The sequence below is a fragment of the Protopterus annectens genome, chromosome 4.part0 (assembly GCF_019279795.1).
Source record: "Protopterus annectens isolate FY-2018-M chromosome 4.part0, PAN1.0, whole genome shotgun sequence".
NCBI lineage: Eukaryota > Metazoa > Chordata > Ceratodontiformes > Protopteridae > Protopterus > Protopterus annectens.
The window spans coordinates 585,949,649-585,970,596 of record NC_056733.1 but is presented as its reverse complement, the minus strand read 5'-3'; the positions used below and the strand labels follow the sequence as shown (position 1 = coordinate 585,970,596).

The following is a 20,948-nucleotide window of genomic DNA, read 5'->3' as shown; positions in this document are numbered from 1 at the left end:
AAATGTTTATGGAAAAATGAAATATGCCAAGGTTAGAAGTAGATGAGGCTCAATTACTAACAGGAGGAGATGAGATAAAATGGTGATGTATTACCAATCCACAAGAAAGTCCTCGGGAATAGATGGTATTCTTTTGGAAGTTTGGAAGCTAGGAGGGAAGAACTGATGGAGATCGATAATGTTTTGTTTAACAATATTTTAAAAGGAGGAGAAGCAACAATACATCCTGGAAGAAAGCAGTGGTGGCTGTAATACCTAAAGAGAGTAAAGATCCATCCGAGCCAACTTCATACAGGCCCATTTCAATCTTAAACCATGATTATAAAGTATTTATGTCTATAAGGGCTAAAAGTGTGGCAAAGGTGATGCCAAAATTGATAGATATGAATCAATGTGGTTTTCTGGAGCGGAGCCAAACATTTTTCATCAATAGAACACTGATGATCCAGAGGGAAGCAGAATGTAAGAAAATACCACTGCTGTTGGTAGGTCTTGATACAGAGTAAGCTGAGAGTTTATTAGCAGGTCAATGGAAGAATTTGCATTCCCTGATAAAATTATAAAGCTGATTAGGAGAATATACTGTATGAGGGATTGGAGGTGGAAGTTAAAGTGGATAGGTTCCTTTCTGATAATTTCTGTTTGGGCAAAGGAATTAGGCAGGGGTGTCCTCTTTCCCCTTTGTTATTCGCAATTATATTTAGAACCACTGGCAAAGAGAACAAGGGACTCCAAAATGTAGGTGAGCAATCTAGTTTTGTTGGAGCAGGGTCTGGGAGTCAAGTTCTAAGGAGGCACTTGTAGAGTTCAACAATTAGGATTTCAAGAACTTAAGGAATAGCCAGAGGTTTTAGTTCTGGCAGGCCCAGAAAAATCCCTTTATGTGACCTGTACCTGAGAGAATGCTCTTGCCTCCATAGGATGGAGAAGACCTTCAAACATGAAGATATCTTCAAATGGGAGATCTTCAGGTGGTGAAGCGGAGGATAGTGTATCCTCAACATCAGAGCAAAGATGTGTGTGTGTGTTGGGGGGGGGGGGGCATTCTGGACTTAAGCCAATTATTGCACTTTTGAGTCTGAGATATCTTTCTTGAGTCCCTTTGAAGAGAAATCTCAGTTCCTCATTTTAGCAATTTTATCAGAGGATAACTCTGACACAATGTGTTTTTCAGAAATCCATGAAATTTCAAACCAACTTAGATACATATTGCGAGATCACCTGTAGGGAGGAGGGGGGATCTCACTCAACCCAGGTGAAAAAGTTGATTGGCTTTAGGCTTAGGAGTAATCGATCTGTGTCTGGAAGTCAGTTCCATCTTAGAGACTTCAGTATTCAGGAGGATAACAAAATTCTTGATTTGGTCTTTGTCAACTACCTGTCATACAGCAACAATACTGGTATCAGATCCTAAGACCGCCTGGCAGGCCTCAGGACCAATGACAGCATGAATGTTTAGTCTCAAAAGACATACTAATGGCTGACAGCAAGGCAGCCTCATGAGGGGTTGCATCAGAAGCTCACAGACACCACGGTCTTCAAGCCTCGGAAGGCTGTTGAACTCTGACACTGTTATCAGCCTCCTGGATTCTCTCCTCCTTCTGGCACTTCTCCAAAGACTTCTTTATCTTCTGAGAGAAGTTAGGGGATCAGCTGGTGGATTACAAGGTGGACAGGGACAAGACACAAATCCTCTTCGGTGATAAGTACTTCTGCAGAGAATTTCACCTAGCACTTTATAGTACTTTACTATCTGCACACAATTTTCTGTGTCAAAAGCACAAATGGCGCATACTATGAAACTTCTTGTGCAGTGTCTCCTTCCTGAACCTAAAACAATCGCTGACTTTAACACCAGACATCTATAACTATAACTAGTCAAAAGCTACATCATCAGCAAAGATTAGTATTTTTCACACATGGGGTACTTAGCTGAAAACTGGGGAAGAAGCATTCTAGGGTAGGCAGATTGAGCTAATAAAGGCCCATTTTCAGTGGTGTCCCACAGAGACAAGCTCCACAGTAAATCAATACATGGTGTACAGCAAATTATATAGAAAGGAGTTCAACAGAGAAGCAAACAAAATTGCTACAAAAGAAAACATGACTTTTTTAATTTATGTACTTATTTACAATTTAACTTTATATAACAACTTGCACTAAGTGTTCATAAAGTATATAGGAGAAGGATGTAGAGGGAAAAAATAGAATATTTGATGTTTTAGGTAGTAGAGAACAGTTTAAATAAAATTAAGTGCTATTGGTTGTGCACTGGCATTGTTTTTATTCTGTAGGTAATTTTAACTAGAGTACAGCCTGTAAGGTTTCAATATGCTTGTCAGAAGAAAAGCAGGTGAGATTTATTGCTGAAGAATGAAGGAAGCAGTTTTCTGAAAAGGCTGTAACTGACAGCCAAGAGTGATCTCGACACTGTGAAATCTACTAATATTGTGATATAATTCTGAAAATAAGCAATAAGGCACTGCTTTGTGTTCTAGATCTCTAGCTGGATACTAACTATAAGCAAGAAACATGCAAACTACTGAAAGGAGGGAGAAAGATAAAAGTAGTCTCAAAACATTTAACAGGCCCGAGAGCACCCATATATTTGGAGCAAAAACAGAATTCTTCCTCCGGAAAGTGACAGAGTATACTGTACAGGTAATGAGAAGACAAATGCTCTAAAAAATTACCATTCCTTTTGAAATTAATTCATGTCTGCAAAGCACATGCACATTAAACTACTTTTGCCAGGATTTCCATCAGCACTTCAGTATAAAAATAATCTTAACCATTTGCTAATTTAGATGCAGAGCAAAACTGGTAACGAACCTTTACAGCTCCTTCAGATTCCACAAACCAGCGACGCAGCATTGACTGAATATGTCCATCACTGAGTTCTTTGTTTGCTTTTAAGATCTCCTGCTTGGCTATTTCTTCCAAAAGAAGACGACGCAAGCGCCAATAGAAAAATGTCCGAGCATTCTTCCATTCAATGATATCCTAGAACAAAAGTAATTATTATGTTTCAGTAAGAAAAGATGCAAATTTGACACTAACTTATAATGGGTGGCACAAGATATTACTGTCAGAGTCTATTTTGATAAAAGTGAACAAACTGAAGCTCCTCTAAACTGTGGTTCCTGTAACAAAATCAATGTGCAAGGAAAGTTATTTGCCTTACACTACAGGGGTTGCATTGCTGGAGTCTATATCAATATGAGCGAATTGCACAAATTGTGAATGCTCATAATATTGAATGTACTGGACCTCGGACTTCCTATTGTGGAGGGCTGCACCCCCCTGCTAAACATATATATTCCAACTCTGAGATCGCACTACAGTGAGGAAAGGGCAAATATCCCATTCTTCACTGTACCGCGATCTCAGAAAAAGCACTTTGAGGTCCAGTATGTTCGATATTATGAGCATTCGCAATTTGTGAGATTTGTTCATATGCTACAGACCTGCATTACTGAAAGCAATTCAAAGCTCTGAGGGTCTTGACAACTTCATCTGTCACATTAATCTAGCCCCACTCTGATTTGCAATGGTTTCTTCTAACAGAATCCAAACAATCAAAATCAGGCACACTTTTGAACAATGTATTTATAAAGTTTACTACAGTTCAGTTTTGCAAACCACAACTTTCTAAACAGCTGCCTAAAAACATTCATATTAAATTTAAAAAGTGCATGGTCAACATCCAAAGGCCTTCAATTTTTTTTCTAGTTTAAGGAAACAAAATTAGCATGTGGGCTGATGTTCTTTTTTAAACAAGAAAAGGCTTTTTTAAATTATCACTTACAATCATACATTTATATAAATAAATAAAAACCATATTAACATTTTCAGTTGCAAACACTATATATCACTTATAATCCATCCAGTCATTTTCAGTCAAACATTACATAGCTCATTTAATTCCTGCCATCCCTTAAACTCCATTCCTCCTCCAAAACATTATTCTGCATGTAATGTTCCCACAATTCCCATTTTATTCTATATAATATCTTGTGGGAAAAGGTTCTATATTTAGATCATACATTTTCCTTCAACTTCATCAAATTCTTGAACCCAAGCACTATACAGTTAAGGTTAAACACAGACATAAAATTAACCTTGGATACAAGTTAATAGAGAGAGAAAGGAAGGGTGGGCAGCAGCATTGCAACAGTGATCATACGGTATAGAATTGTTGTGTCAAATATTACCATAATCATAGATGTCCTTCTCTTTTGTGCTGCAGTATTCTTTACATATGGGTTGCATTATGCCCATTGACCCAATGTCTGGCCTGCATACAGAAGCTTATAGCTACTGCCAGTACATGGGACATCACACGTAGGTACTGAACATCAGCCATAAAAGGGAAGTCCGCACGTACCATCCTCAGAATAAGTAAGCCCCATGAGGAGCAAGAGTCCAAAGGACAAACAAAAAAGATTATCATCCTAGGAGAGAGCAAGTTGTAGGGGGGAAGGCGGGTGGGATAAAATACTGCAACACAGAAAAGAAGGACATCTACGGTTATGGTAAGACTTTACACAACTATTCTATGTCCTTCTATTCAATGTTGAAGCATTCTTTACATATGGAAGGGTGCAAAAGCTCAGAAGGAATCCGGGGAGGAGGAAGGGGTACAGGAAGAAATATTTTCTACAAACCCATGCAAAACTGCTCTAGCAAACCCTGCCCTGGATTTAGAGATAGTGTCCAACTTGTAATGTTAAGTAAAATTATGAAAAGATGACCAAGTAGCAGCCTCCAAAATGGAATGGGCATCCATCCAGACCTTTAAAGAAAGCACCCTGATGATGCAACAGATCTGGTAGAATGACCTCTGGCAGGAGAAGGTAAATATTTCCCATGACATTTATAGCAAAACACAGCACCTTTAGAAATCCAAGAAGCAATAGTTTGTTTGGAAACAGGTAAACCCAAGACCCTGGGATGAAAGGACCCAAAACGTTGATCCATCCTCCTAATAGAGTTTGTTTTGTCTAGGTAAAATCTGAGTTGCCTGTGCACATCTAAGGAATGCAAAATCCTTTCACTAGAGGATTGTGGTGAAGGAAAAAAGGTGGGAAGCTGAATGGACTGATTAAGAGACAACTCATTCACCACTTTAAGGATGAAAGAGGGGTTAGTTCTCAAAGACACTCTATCCTTGTGGAACACCAGGAAAAGAGGGGAAGCCATCAAAGCCTGAATCTCAGACACCCTTCTACCAGAAGTACTTTTTTTCAGGTGCAATAATTTAGAGAAGCAGAGGCATCTGGTTCAAAGGGAACCTGGGTAAGCTTCTCTAGGAGACAGCTGAGATCCCAAGGAGGTGGCACCATTTTCCTGGGAGGTTTCATGTGTAGGATGCCTTTAAGGGAAAGTCTGACCTCCAGCCTGGAAGCAAATGGAGGAGACAATGGCAAACAGACAGATAGAGCAGAGCAATGGACTTCACTGAGGAATAAGAGAGACCACTGTCAAGCAATTCACACAGCTAAGAAAGCACTAATGGAATGTCCACAGACAATGGATCTGGGTTTCTATTCTGGCAACAAATATAAAACCTCTTCCATTTGGAAATATAAGATTTCCTAGTGTTGGGTTTTCTGGCCTCCTGCAAAACCCTAAGCACATCCTGTGAGAATAGGTGCCTGAAAGGAATCAGAACTTGATCACCCAGAGAGTCAACTGTAGAGCTGACAGATGTGGGTGGATCAAGGTTCCTTTGTCCTGTATGAGTAGTTCTAACTGGTGAGGCAACCTGTAAGTGATGGCCCCTGGCTAATTGCAGAAAAAAAGGGAACCAGTGCTGTCTTGGCCAAAAGGGTATCACCAGTAAGATTTTTGTTTTGTCGTGTTGATTTTTCAGGAGGACTTTCTGAATGAGGGGGAAGGGGGGTGCATAAAGAAACATCCCCGTCCATGAGAAAGAGAGGGCGTTCACCTTCCAAGTCTGAGGGCGAGGCACTCTGGCACAAAAAAGAGGAATTTGTTCTGAGGGGAGGCAAAAATATCCACTTTTGGAGTACCCCACCTGTGAACTAGATCCAGGAACACATCCCTGTGAAGCATTCACTCATGGGATTGTGATGTGGATCTGCTTAAAGTGTCTGCCACTGAATTCTGAGCTGAGGGAAGGTATACAACATGCAGAATTACCTTGTAATGGATAGCCAGTTCCCATGCCTGGAGAGCTAGATGGCAAAGAAGGTACGATTTGGTCCTGCCTTGCTTATGTACCACAGGATAGTGGTGCTGTCATGTAAAAATATTGAGAAGACCTGGCAAGAAAAGAGGATGGAAATCTTGCAAGGCCAGAATCAAGGCTCTCATCTCCCAGATGCTGATGTGTTCCCTCTGTTGAGCAGGAGACCAAAGACCCTGAACCTTGATGGAAGCAAAGGTGGCTTCCCAACCTAAATATGAGGTGTCTGTGGAGAGTTGCTGGGAAAGCTGAGACATGATGTGAAGTGGTAGGCCTGGACTCTGAGACAGCTGCGGGATCCAGCAATGTAGCTCTGTTTTCAGGCAATGGAGCAGGACATCTAAACGATGGGCATGCTGAGATCGAATTTTCAGAAACCTGGAGCTTTGCAAAAGTGAGCATGGGAATTGTGAAAGCCATGAATCCGAGCAATATTAGAAATTCCCTTGCCGAGATGGATGGAAGAGGTAGAAGGGCGTCCATGTAGCCTGTAAGAGAGAGAACACAGTCTAAGGGGAGGAAAACCATCATCAAATCTGTCCTGAACCTGCATCCTAGAAAAAAATGAGGTCCTGAGAAGGGATGAGACTGGAGTTTTTGAAATTTATAGTGAATCCCAACCTCTAAAGAAAGGGAATGGCTAATTTGAGGTTTAATCTTAGTTGATCCTGGCTGTGGACCAGAAAAAGAAGGTTGTCTAGATAGGGGTTAACCTGTATCCCTCGAACCCTCAAGAAGGCAATGGCTGGAACCAAGCACTTGGTGAAAAACACTGGAGCAGTGGAAAAATCAAAAGGCAAGGCAAAGAACTGAAAGTGTAAAGAACACACCAAAAACATAAGAATTTCCTGTACTGAGGATGAACTAGGATGTGCAAGTAAGCATCCTTGAGATCCAGGGAAGCCAAGGAGGAGTATGGAGGAACCAGAGGAAAAAGAGTTTGCAGAGAAAGCATCTAAATAGAAGGCACTTTCAGGAAGATGTTTAAATGGGAGAGATCTAGGATAGGGTTCCAAGGACCATCATTTCTTGGGACAAGAAACATCCTGGAGTAAAACCCCTTCCCTTTTTGTTCTGGAGGAATGACCTGGATTGTGCCCTGGTGGAAGAGTTGAGCTAGTAACTGAGGAAAGAGATGAAGTTGGCTGGAAGGGGATTGAGGGATCCTTAGGGAAAGGTGGAAGAGTCTTCCAAGTCATAAAGTAACCTTTTTGAATGATGGAAAGTACCCAAGAGTCCTGAGTGATCTCCATCCAGACAGAAGGGGGGGGGGGAGAGGAGTATGACTTGGAAGAAAGTCTTGGTTGTCACGCAGATCCAGGCCTGGCCTGAAAGGACTGTTGAGAATGAGTTGTAGCAGCAGCTGATTTTGACTGAGGGGGTCTCCTAGAAGACTTCCTAGATCTAGACCCGGCAGAAGCCGAAGAGGAGGAGCGAGCAGGTCTTCTCACAAAGCAAGTCTTGGCAGGAAAATTCCTGTGGAATATGGGAACTGGGGAAACAAGCAAGTGTTTTAAATCTTAAAGGACCTTAACTTTCACCTGCAAAGATTTGAAAAGTTCTGCACCAGCTGAACCAAAAAAGGGAAGCATTATCTAAAGGAGCATCAAGCAGCTTAGCCTTTATGTCATCAGGTAATGCCTAGAGCCTTAACTGTGAATGATGTCTAAGAATAGATGTAGAGGCCACAGCCCTGGCAGGAACCTCCACGGCATTATAACTGCACCTAACGGAATGCCTAGCTACCTGAGAAGATGCAGACAGCAGACTGAGAACCTGAGATTTAACCTCTATGTCAGGTAATTTGGACAAAACTTGGTATGCCTGAGAAAGTAATGCCAGGGAATATCTAGACATGTGTCTGGTAATTAATAGCGCTAATAGCCAAGGTGGATGAAGTATATACCTTTTTTACCTAGCCTTTCCAATATCCTGCTCTCCTGATCAGAGGGAAGCACCTTAGCAGAAGGAGACAGATGACAATATTTGTCAGAGGCTATACATACCACCACTGGGTCAGCAGAGGGGCATTTCTAAAGAGACTTGCAATCATGTGGGACCTTATAAAATCTGTCAGCTCTTTTAGGAACAGGGGCTTGGGAATCAGGGTGTTTGGAAGTGGAAGCAAAAGCATCCAAGAAAGCAAGAAAAACAGGTGGAACTGCAGAGGGTGCAGGGGGTTCCGTTTGAAGAAGCTCATAGTAACATTTTTGTGCTTCTGAAATTTGGGAGGAATCCCACTTAAAAAATTCCCTCATCTTATTAATAGTTTCCCAAAAGAAAGCTCTTCTATAGGGGAATCTCCCCCATTAGACTCCTCCTCATAGAAGCATATTCCAGAGGGGAAGGAATCTGGGTGGAGTATACCAGGGAGTCTTCATCAGAGAAGGAATCTTCAGAGTCAGAATCAAGGACCTGCACCTCCGAAGCCTGCACAAAGGAAAAACCCTGAGACCCAGAAGCCAGCACAGGAAAAGAAGTGAACACTGGAACTGAGAGGGAGAAAGCAGAAGCTGTAGGCTTCAGTGGCATAAGGGCTCTAATAAGACCATGAGAAAATGCATCCCAATCTGATTGTGGAGTAGACAGAACATTCAGGTGCTTAGTTTTCTGTTTCTTTTTAACCATCTTCTCTACCAGAGGAGAGAGAGGTTGGACGTAGGCCTAACGTCCGATAGATCCCTGGGTAGAGGAGCAGGAGCGGTCCTGCAGTCCTCCATTAGAATGATCTGCGGTTCCCCCAAGTTGCCTGAACTGGATGTCTGCAAGGCCTCGGGTGTGCTAGGATCCACAGTCTTGACAGCTTCCGTAGAGGTATCCACCAAAGAAGTGGACCCAACCTCCAACCATACCACTGGACCTTCACCAACCACAAGGGGAAAGTCTGAGGAGGTAGGTGCAGTGGAAGAGGATTCAGGTCTTAACTTGTTTACCTTCCTCTTCAAACCTGGCTCCATCGAAGGACCCCAGAACCCTCCATTGCATCCCTAGCCAGATGTTTGAGTCTCTGATTTTCCAGACAAAAGCTTAAAGCCAAAAGACGGCTTCACAAAGTCCTGGCAAATAGAACAGGAACAGTGATCGTGACTAGGGCCCAAGCAAAACAAAGCTTGTGATTATCCTTATGTGGAATTTACCTTTCACACCTACATTTGCCCTTTTTGGATGACATGAACAATAGCAAACATCAGTAGCAAAATTATAAATCCCCAATTACTTATCTGAAAGCTGGAAGCAGAGCGAAGGAATCTGACCACAAACTGTACATAGGAGACAACCTTTCCAAATGCATCAAAAATGTTCTGAGGATGGTACGTGCCGACGTCCCTTTTATGGCTAACGTCAGTACCTACAACATCCCACGTACTGACAGTAGCTATAAGCTTTTGTATGCAGGCTGGACATCAGGTCAATGGGCGGAATACAACCCATATGTAAAGAATACTGCAACACTGAATAGAAGGACAGCTACTGTTACAGTAAGTTCTTACACAACCATACTATATCCTTCCTTAGATCACTGTGGCAGCATTCCAATACTGTTGGGTGATTCTTAAAGATTAACATTTAGATAGGGTGGATGGGTCTGATATAGGTGAACTGTCAATTAATCCAGAGAGAACAGATCTAGCAAAGGAGGTTCTGGATCTAGAAAAGGCAGCTTACCCTATAATGCTTTGATAAAATGTACACAGATAACTGGCTGCATCTAAAATTGCATTAGAATCAATTCCTTTGTAAAAAGCTCTAGTGGAAGCAACTGTTCTAGTGAAATGGGCATTAAACCAGAGAAGGCACAAATTTGCCATGATGGGTGCAAGACAAATAAATAGATTTTGAAATCAATTTAGCAATGGTTTGCTTAGAGACAGGCTTACCCAAATTGGCCTCTACCCAGGAGGCAAACAGCTGTTCTGTGTTCTGATTGTCTTTAGTTTTGCACATATAAAATCTGAGCTGCCTGGACACATCCAGGGAATGTAACAGTCTTTCACCTTTGTTTTGAGGGTTAGAAAAAAGTGTGAAAATGAATGGCCTGGTTGAGGAACAGCTCATTGACTACTTTAGGCAAAAAGGAAGGATTGGCTCTGAGGGAAACTCTGTCCTTATTATAGGTTCATAGGTTCATACTAGGCTATCTGCCCTAGGGCATTTATAAGCCTAGCCAGAGTGTGTTTGGCTTTCGCCACCCATTTTAAATTAATTTTGCTATGCCCTTTTTTGAGGTTAGTATACTGTGCATCTGTCTAACAATGACACAGAAGTGATACGCGGGGTAAACCTACGATCCCCCATCCACTCATCAAGATTCCTCTTGAAGAGAGTCAATGAGGGACTCTGCCTAACCTGGACTGGGATTTTATTCCAGAGTGAAGGGAGCCTCTGGGTTATGAATCTGTCCCTCCAGCATGTCCTATTTATTTCAGTGCTGAGGTTCAAGTCTCTCGAGCGCGTAGCTCGATGGGATTTGGATTTTCTGAGGTGCAGCATGTCCATTAATTCCGGGTTGGACATGGCTTTATACGTCAGACACAGATCGCCTCTGAGCAGGCGGTATGCCACTGAGTAGAGCTGGAGTTTCTTTAACCGGGCAGCATATGGCATCTGTTTGAGCCCTTTGATCCTCTTGGTGAGGTACTTTTGGGGTCTTTCCAGTTGCTGCAGGTGTCTGGTAAGTTACATCCCAAAAGGGGCATTGTACTCAATTATGGGCCTGATGAGGGATGAGTAAAGAGGCACGATGACCTCCCCTGATCTAGATGTGAATCCCTTCATGATTAGGTGGGCTATATAAAATGTTTTTCTAACCACTTTGGCCACGTGGTTGTCAAATGAGAGATTGCTATCAACTTGGGTCCCCAGGTCCCTAATTACTTCTTCCGTACTTAATGGATTACCACTTATGTGGTAATTTGTGGGCACTTTGTTTTTGCCAAAGGGGATGACTATACACTTTTTGGCGTTTAGCTTGAGGCCATGGCTCTGGCACCAGTTGTCTGTTTCTATGAGGCCCTTTTGGAGGATGCTTGTGTAGGATGGAGAGCCGATTATGGCGCTCAGTTTGCAGTCATCTGCGAACTTGGTCAGCCACAGTCCTTCCGTGTTGGCCTGTACCTCTGAGAAATATATACCGAACAAGAGAGGTCCCAGGACTGTGCCTTGTGGGATGCCACTTGTAACTGGTTTGGAGTTTGACATGGCTCCAGCAATTCTAACCATGTGGGTTCTGTCCTTGAGCCAGTTTGCAACCCATCTAGTGACATAGGGGTTTATATTTAAGCTGGTGAGCTTATCTATAATGCCCGAGTGGGGTATTGTATCAAAGGCTTTTGCGAGGTCCAGGTAGGCTGTGTGGACCACCTTCCCCTCATCAATGGCCTTGGTGACTGTTTCAAAGAAATCGACCAGGTTTAAGAGGCAGGATCTGCCCTTAACAAAGCCAAACTGGGTAGGATCCAGTGTCTGTAGGTCCCCAATATCTTTATTTATAAGGTCCATGATGATCCTTTCCATAGCTTTGCAGACCAAGCTAGTCAGGCTTATGGGGCGATAGTTTCCAGTATCCGTTGAGGGACCGCCGTTGCTGTACGCCACTCTTTGGGTACATATCCTGTAGTAAGGCTGAGATTGAACAGTAGTTTTATGTTTGGGTTTAGCTCTTCTTGGAGTTCATGTAGGACGCAGCCCGGGACACCGTCTGGTCCCATTGATGCTGTGTTTTTTGCTTTGGAAGGGCTACTCTTACCTGAGCATCTGAGATGTCAGGGGGGCAGCACTCTGCTGGGATAGATATTTGCCCTTTTGGTGGGGGGGGGGGGGGAGAAGTTTGCGCTAAACCTGTCAGCTAGGATGCTGGCAATGTCTGTGGGTTCGGTGTATTTTTTGTCATTTTGGACTAATTCTGAGCATATCTGGGAATTCCCACCCAGGTTCCTAACATAAGTAAAGAAAGCCTTGTCATTATCCTTAGTGTCCTGTGCAATTTTTCTCTCGAAGCTGGCCTTAGACGATTTTACGAGTGCCCATAGTTTTTTGCTAATACTGATCAGAGATGCCTTCCCTTTTTGGGATTTTGCTCTATCATGTAGTAGCTTCCTCCTTCTATTGTATAGTTTGTTTATGGCTGGGGTCCACCAGACAGGACGTCTGCTTTGGAGGATTGGGTCTTGGTTTTATTTGGGATTGCATGATCCATGCATTCCTGAAGGTGTTCATAGAATGTGTTTATAAAGGATTCTGCGGTCTGGGACGTATTTTCCACAGGCCCGGGGGCTTTGAAGGATTCCACCTCGGTTTTGAGGAGTGTAAAATTTGCTTTAGAGAAGTTTTTCACTGTGGTTTTCTGGGCAGGGGGTGGGGTCGGGATGTGAATATCCAGTGAGATTAGTTTATGGTATGATCTTACCAGTGAGGGATACACTTCTGGTCTGGAGCATAGAGTCCCCATGTTGGTGATGATCAGGTCCAGTATGTTTTCCCCTCTTGTGGGAGTGGTAACAAGTTGTTCCATAGCATTTGAGTTTATAAATTCTAGGAACCTTTGGGCTAGGGTGTTGGAGCTAGAGTAATGCTCCCAGTCGATGTTTGGGTAGTTGAAAATAAGGAAGGGGGAGAAGCCATAAGGGCTTGAAGTTCAGAGGTGAGTGCCACTAGCAGAAGCATCTTCCGAGTCCAAAACTTCAGAGAGGCAAAAGCCACCGTCTCTAAAGGAGTTGAGGTAAGTTTTTTCAAGGCAAAGTTAAGATTCCACAGAGGGAGAATGGCCCTCCTAGGTAGGTGCAAATGAAGGACACCCTTGAGAAACTGCTTAACCTCAATTTTAGGGAGTAGTAGTGGATCCAGAGGCATACATGCAGAAATAGCAGATAATTGCGCTTTGATGGAGGAACAGGCTAGACCGTCTCTTAAGAGCTCAGACAAATAAGAAAGAAATCTCAGCTTGAATAGGATTTTGTTTTTGAAACCACACAGATCATCTTTTCCATTTGGATAGATAAGACTTTCTAGCAGTGGGTTTTCTCAGCTCCTAAAGAAACTGTAGCACATCCTCAGAAAATTGGTGTCTGAAAGGGATCAGAATTCTATCATCCAGACTGTTAGCCTGAGAGATAGAAGGTTGGCATGAAGAAGAGAACCCTTGTCCTGTGTAACACGTTCACTCTGTAGGGAAACGTGTGATAATAACCTTGGCCAGATGATTGAGAAGGGGGAAACCAAATGTTGTCTGGGCCAAGATTTTTGGTTCCCCTCTAAGTCTTTAACAGAACCTTTGGAATTAGGGGTAGGGGAGGGAAAACAAAGACCTCCCCCCTTCCTCAAAAGGAAAGGATATGGCACGCATCCTCCAGAACTAGGGGCAAGATATCCTGGAGCAAAACAGACTGAGCTGCTTATTTTGAATGGAGGCAAATAAGCTATCTGAGAATACCCCGTTTGTGGACTAGGTCTAGGAAGCTCTCCCTCTTCAGCATCCATTCATGAGGGTCTTCCATGGCTCAGCTTAGAGAATCTGCTAGGACATTGTCCTGGAAGGGATTGTAGACTGCTTGGCTCCATGTAAGAAGTGTCAGCCTGCATAGCTGAGAAGACTTGATTCCCCCTACTTGTTTACATACCACTTGACAGTCGCATTGTTTGTGAAGATCCTGAGTGGACCTGGACTCCATGAGTGTGAGAAAATCTGCAGGACCTGTAGGAGTGCCCTCATTAACTTCACTTTGTTTTGGGGTCCACTGAACTTAGACTCTTAAGGTGCCAGTCCATAAACCCAAGTCAGGTCTGAAGCATCTGTGTGCTACTCCTGATTGGGAACCACTTGTCTGAATGAAGTTCCAGACTGAGCTGTATCAGAGAGATCCACCACTAACTCTCTTTTCAGAAAAAGAATTAATGGAATCGGAGTGTCCAAAGCGTGATGATGTTGGGATCAAACAGATTATAGGTACCATTTGCAAAATGGATCATGGGGATGGAGGCAGCCATGAACCCCCAGAGCTCTGAAAATTTCCACTGTAGGGCAAGATTAAAGAGGAAGGAGGGACTGAAAGTACATGGAGAGAGAAAGACTTGACCTTGTCTTGAGGGAGGAAAGGCAGCATGAGATGCGTTTATCCTGCAGCCTAGGAACATGTAGACTTTTTCTTTTTAAAGATTTATTGTGAACTCCAAACACTGCAGAAGAGAGGTAGTATAGTCGATATGCTTTAAAAAGTCTTCCAGAGAAGATGCTTGTATTAGCAGATCGAGGTACCAGACTATTTAATTCTGAAAAAGGTTATAACAAGGATTAAGTACTGTATGAAAATGTTGGGGGCTGCGGATAACCAAAGAATAAATCAGAGAACTGAAATTGTGATGAACAAGCAGAGAACCTGAGAAATTTCTTTTAAGAAGGATTTATGGGAATGTGGAGATAAGCATCCCTTAGATCCAAGGATACCAGAAAGACTTGCGGTAGGATGCAAGGAAGGAGAGTCTGCAGAGAAAACATTCTGAAAAAGGGCACCTTCAGTAAAGTGTTGAGATGAGACAAATTTAAAATGGGCCTTAATTCACCTTCTTTTCTGGGTACCAAAAAAAGTCTGGAATAAAAACTTTTTTCCTACATGCTGAGGATGGACAGGTTCTATTATGCCTTTGCCACACTCTGCGAGATAGGAAGCAAGAGATGCACTTGGGTTTGGTGGTGGTGGTGGTGGTGGGGGGGGGGCAGTGGGATAACTCTGAACACTGGAAAATCTTTCCAAGTCATTTTGAAGCCTTGCTAAATAATGGACAGGATCCACTTGTCTGCAATCATGAGATGCCAGGCTGAAAGGGATGATGCTAGCCTTTTGGAAAGAGGGAGTGATGGACTTGGGTAGATGGGTGGGGAGGTGGCAGAAGGCAGCAGAAAGTAGTCAGGCTAATTTCTCTGGAAAGGAAGTTGTCCCAAGCTTGGAGTCTCTATCAGGTTTATTCTGAAATGCCTTTCTTGGCATTTTCCTGCCCTTCTGGGTGGATCTTTGGTCTTTGGAAGAAAAGGAAGTGGGCTTGGCTGGTTAGTACCTCGGACACTTGCGGACAGAGACAAGGAAGATTTTTTTGAAGTCTTGCATCATCTTTCCCTTCTCTTGCAAAGATTTAAATAAATCTTCCACCTCAGGATCAAACAGCAGATCCCTATTGAGAAGAGAATCCAAAAGCTTAGCTTTAATATCCACAGGAAGGGACTGTGAGTGGAACCGTGCATATCTTCTGATAACAGAACCAGTAGCAACTGCTCTGGAAGAAGCTTGCACTGCATCATACCAACACTTTGTGGTATATTTTGCCACCTGGTTAGCCTGAATCACCATAGAAATAGATTGCTCTTTTGTTTTAGACACTTTAAGGTTAGATAGTGTTTTATTCAACACCCCAGAATGAACAACAGACATTTTGTCATTTGTGTTTGGTAGACCAAATCCATGAAGGCCAGAATGGAAGAAATGTAAACTGTCTTGCCATATCAGTCCATGGCTCTGTTATCTCTTTCTGAGGGTAGGGAATTAGTAGCAGGTAAACGTTTACAGCTTGCCTGTGGAAACAGAAAACACAGAGGGGTCTGCCAAAGTGTTTTTATATAGGAATTTTAAGTCCTCAGGCAATTATTGGCACTGGAGGTTGAGAGGACGTTGAAGCAGAAGTGGATGCAAATACATACAGAAAAACATACAAAACATGAGGAACTGGTGGTGGAGTAGGGGCTCTTTCCTCCAGCAAATTATAGTATCTCCTTTGTACATTAGACACTTGCATTGATTTCAGTCAAAATGCTGAATCACTTTTGTGATGGCTTCCTCAAAGGAGATTTGCTGAAAAGGAAAATCAAAATAAAATGTTCTCATCACCAGAAGCCATTTGGCCTGGAAAGAGAGTCTTAGATGAGTTGATCAGGGAGCATTCATCCAGTTCATAATCTGCCTCATCCTCTTCAGAAGAGAACTCGTATTGGCTCTTTTGAAGGAAGGAAGGCTGAGACACAGTGGAATTAAAGGAAGGGGGCCTGAGAGACAAAATGGATGTGTAAAGGGCTTCAGAAAATTCCATCCTTTCTTTTTCCTGGGATATCTGAGGAGCAGAAATGTTTTGTCTTCTGTTTTTTTTTCCATTTTAGGAATGATGTCCAGTTTACCAAAATTTGTTGGACTCAACTTCTGGCATACCTCTATCAAAGACCCAGGCACTTCCTACCAATCCATGATCTGAGGTATACCTTCCAGTGCTCCAGAAACCATGAGCCTAGGTTCCCCCTTCTCAACCTTATTTGGTTAGGTCAGTCATACTGGATGTGCAGATGTCAAGACACCATAATGGCCACCAGCAGAGTCATGGTAGCAGGAACCTAAGAGGTGAATGAGCATATCATGGGTTCTTATATTACCTCAATGGGTACATCAGAGTCCAACTGGGCAGACTGTGGTTCAGGCCTAGACCTTTATATTTCTTTTTTGGAATGAGTGGGGTGTTGAGTGCTGATGGTTATGTTATTTTAGATTGGGCAAGGGGCTTCAAGTGCTGAGTCTCTAAGTAGGTATTTAACAAGAAGAGATGCATACGTAGGGCTTTTGGAACAAATAAGTGACATAGCCGACAGCTTTTATAGTGTTCAGCCCCAAGACAAAACAGACACAGAGTGTGGAGATCCTTAAAAGGAATCTGCCTATCACAATTACACTTCCCCCTCTTAGTGGACATCTAACAGATTAAACTATCAAAATATGAAGAAAGCAAGGATAGTTCCCTAGTGGGACACCTATCTGAATAAGCACATGCAAGGATGATACCAATGACCATGCAAAGAAAAGACCTGAGTTTGGACTAGCAACAAGATAGTCTGAGGATCTTACGCTCATATGTCCAATTATGTACCCTTATGCCTACAGGCTTAGGTCATAAATTGGACATAAGATCATATGGATGGTTTTGATTTTGGCCAGACACCAAGTTATTTTTGTCTAGACAATCCAAAAGTACTATAATATTGCAATACTGCAATACTGATCTAAGGAAGGACAACTTGATGCATAAATTGCCAAACAACATAGAATTTGACCTACACCCCTGGAACTTATAACAGCTCCTGAAAAGCATAGCTAAGGGACTGGGTAGGCTTGTAACAGACAAGGAGAGCATGTATATGGAAAAGATCCAAGCCATGTAGTGTTGGATAAATCAGAATTATTACTTCATACATGAAACAATACCTGACTAGGACTTCCAAGATGGCTGCATATTGAGTAACAGCATAATTTCAATTTTCTCAGAGTAAAAACAAAAATTTGGAAGAGAGAGCCAGTAAAGTCATAGTTTTGGGTAAATTTCAGTTAATGGCTAGTAAACTACACTGGCTGGATGACAGCAAAAAAGAAATTCAGAGAACCTGAAAGAAAATCAGTCACAGAAGGTAAGGAAAAAAACACTGACTGGGAAGAATTCTACAGCTGTTCATCAAAAAGCAGTGCAAGATCCAGCTTTTGTGCAATACAGTACTTCCAGTAACCTCAAGGAAATACAAGTCAAATGTACTCATAATTGATTAAAATAAACAAAACATTGATGGAGCATATCAACTCAAATAACAAAAGGCTGGAAAAAATGGAAGAACCTTTAAACCAACATTCAGATGAGATGATAAATCTGCAAAAATCAGAGGTCAAAATTGAGAAGACTGGCTGAATATGAGACTGCTCAAGAAGAGATGTTTAAAAAAAATAACAGAATTAGAGGACAGAGCACGTAGCGAAAACCTGAGATTTTCTGATGTACCAGAGAAGCTGGAAGGAACAGACTATTAATTTTATGAAAGCACAAATAAGCCACTAGACTGGTATTCCACAGCAGGAGTTAATTGAAAGGGCACATCATGTTGATTCTGACAAAACTGTGGCAAAAGGACAAAGTACTAAAAGCGTGAGACAGTAGAGTGTTTGTGGAAAATGATGACTCACTGTAGACCAGGCAGTAGAGGAGTACATTTATTCTACTAATCAGTGAGTGTCAAGAAGCAGGCATGAGATTTAAACTGCTGTACCCAGGTATCTTAAGAATATTCTTTCCTGGAGGGACAAACTCATTCATGATGCAGATCATGCCAAGGAGGAAACAGAAAAGTTTGTCCAAAAAAAGTGAGCCGTGAAACAGGAGATTCTGCTTCTAGTTCTTCTGGTAAAAAGACTGCAGAGAGACTGTGTCAGTGAAACATTTTCCAATGTTTAAACAGCAAATGCTTTAGAGAGAGAAAAAAGCACAAGAGCTGACTAGAGGAACAGAGTATGTTTGAAATGAAGCAAGGCTTGGATTTTGGAGATGGAGATAAATAGGAATAAAACCAGCAACTTGGAAACTGACAAGTAAATGTGGGATTACAAAGGATTAGTTATATTTGCGAAATGCAACAGAATAAGAAAACCTGGAAATATTGGACTCTTGACTTTGTTAAACTTGTAGTGGACTCTAAAGCATATTCCCCACTTCATGTCATTAATGTTTGGAAGAACACTTAGGAGAGAGGAAGAGGAGGTTAACTGTAAGTAAAAAAAATTGTTCTTAACAGTAATATTTTTTATTATGCACAATATAATCTGCATGCTGTAAAGTAAAGTTTCCTCAGTTATTTTCAAGTTTAATGGAGATACTAAATTAAACAGGTGCCCCATTTTTATTTTCCTTCTTTTCTATTTCTCTTTGTTCAGTTTTAAAAAATGTGGACAGTGCAATGAAAAAAAAAGAAAAAAAGTCTGGTCAAAAGAGCATGATATAAGACAAACTGGTGTTTTTTCTGATTTTTACATAGGGGAATGACTAGATTAAAGCACCTAGCTTGAGCTAATAATACATTTTAAGTGAAAGTAAATAAATAAAAAGAACACTGAATAAAATAAAGCTTTCCTCTAGCAAATAAAAAAATGCTCGTAGAAGCAATTCTGTAGCTGGTTCTCATGTCACCCTCGAGACAATCTGATAAAGAGCAGTAACACAGAATACTTCTTTCTTTCAATGGCTAGGAGATAACATTATGAAAACAATTGTGTTTTCCCAATCTGGGAGAGCAATAAAGGTAAGACAAAACCAGACAGCACTAAGAAGCACAGGCTGTACCATGCATAGCATGGATAATCTTCCTTTTAGGTTAACACAGACCTGTGTTAACCTAAAAGGAATATTATCCATGCTATCTTCATTTTAGGTTAACACAGGTCTGTTAGTGTGGCTGTCAGTTTGGGACAAGTATTCCTATTAGAAGAGTAAAACTTCAATATTTGAAGATGTACATATTTATTTATTATTTTTATTTTATTTTACATTTGTTAACCGGGCTAGTCTGGCTGGATACATGTCCATTTTCAGCAGAGGCCCGAGGAGAAAAGCTCCACTATCAGACTAATACACTACAATATATGAAGTCACTAATAATACTAACTATACAAATAGAAGTAAAACTAATATAGTAATTCTGCTATTCTTCTGTTTATTGCCTTCATCTCAGAAGACTAAATTGCATATGTACATAGTTTTGTGTGTTACTGCTAAGCTAATGGGTTTTAGGGGTGTATTTGTAAGGGCTGTTAATAAAACAAAAAGTTTTGTATGATATAACATAGGCTCAAATGGATATGACAGGAAACAACTGTATGAAAGATTGACCTGCCAAACATTAGTGCATGCAAATAACACAAAAGCTTGAACTGGATACTTAACAAAAAAGCTGTTGCATACAAAAGGTGGGAATAATAACTTTTTTAACTTAATGACACTTTCTATGTTATCTTTAAATGTTTAATAGGTTCATAGGTTCATACTAGGCTATCTGCCCTGAGGCAATTATAAGCCTAGCCCGATTCTGTATGGCTTACGCCACCCCTTGATTTGAGTATACTGTGCCCTTTTTAAGGTTTAGTTTACTGTGCCTCTGTCTAATAGTGACACGGGAGTAATCCCTGGGACAAACCTACGATCCCCCATCCACCTATCGAGATTCTTCTTGAAGAGATTCAGTGAGGTGCTCTGCCTCACATGAACTGGAATTCTATTCCAGAGCGAAGGGAGCCTCTGGGTTATGAACCTGTCCCTCCAGCAAGTTATATTTATTTCTGTGCTGAGGTTCAAGTCCCTCGAGCGTGTGGCTCTAAGGGATTTAGATTTACTGAGGTGGAGCATGTCCATTAACTCTGGATTTGACATAGCTTTGTATGTCAGGCATAGATCGCCTCGAAGTAGGCGGTATGCAACTGAGTAGAGCTGGAATTTTTTAACCAAGCAGCATATGGCATCTGTTTGAGACCCTTGATCCTCTTGGTGAGATACTTTTGGGGTCTTTCTAATTGCTGCAGGTGTCGGGTAAGGTACATCCCAAAAGGGGCACTGTATTCTATGATGGGCCTGATGAGGGATGAATAAAGGGGCACGATTACCTCTCGATCTACATGTGAAACCCTTCGGGATGAGGTGGGCTATGTAGAAGGTCTTTCTAACCACTTTGGCAATGTGGTTTTCAAAGGAGAGATTGCTATCAACTTGGGTCCCCAGGTCCCTAATAACTTTCTCTGTACTTAATGGGTTTCCGCCTATGTGGTAATTTGTGGGTACATTGTTTTTGCCAAAGGGTATGACTATACATTTTTTGGCATTTAGCTTTAAACCATGGCGCTGGCACCAGTTATCTGTCTCTGTGAGACCTTTTTGAAGGATGTTTGTGTCAGCTGGAGAGTTGATT

General features: G+C 41.8%; 1 protein-coding gene across 1 annotated transcript in view; it reads right to left on the bottom strand.

Moving 5' to 3' along the window:
- ACACB (acetyl-CoA carboxylase beta) overlaps positions 1 to 20,948 on the bottom strand; it is a 1,510,375-nt gene that overhangs the window by 77,268 nt on the left and 1,412,159 nt on the right. The window contains exon 50 of the mRNA XM_044068517.1: positions 2,833 to 3,003. Within this exon, the coding sequence (XP_043924452.1) occupies positions 2,833 to 3,003 (171 nt within the window). The remainder of the gene's footprint in view (positions 1 to 2,832; positions 3,004 to 20,948) is intronic.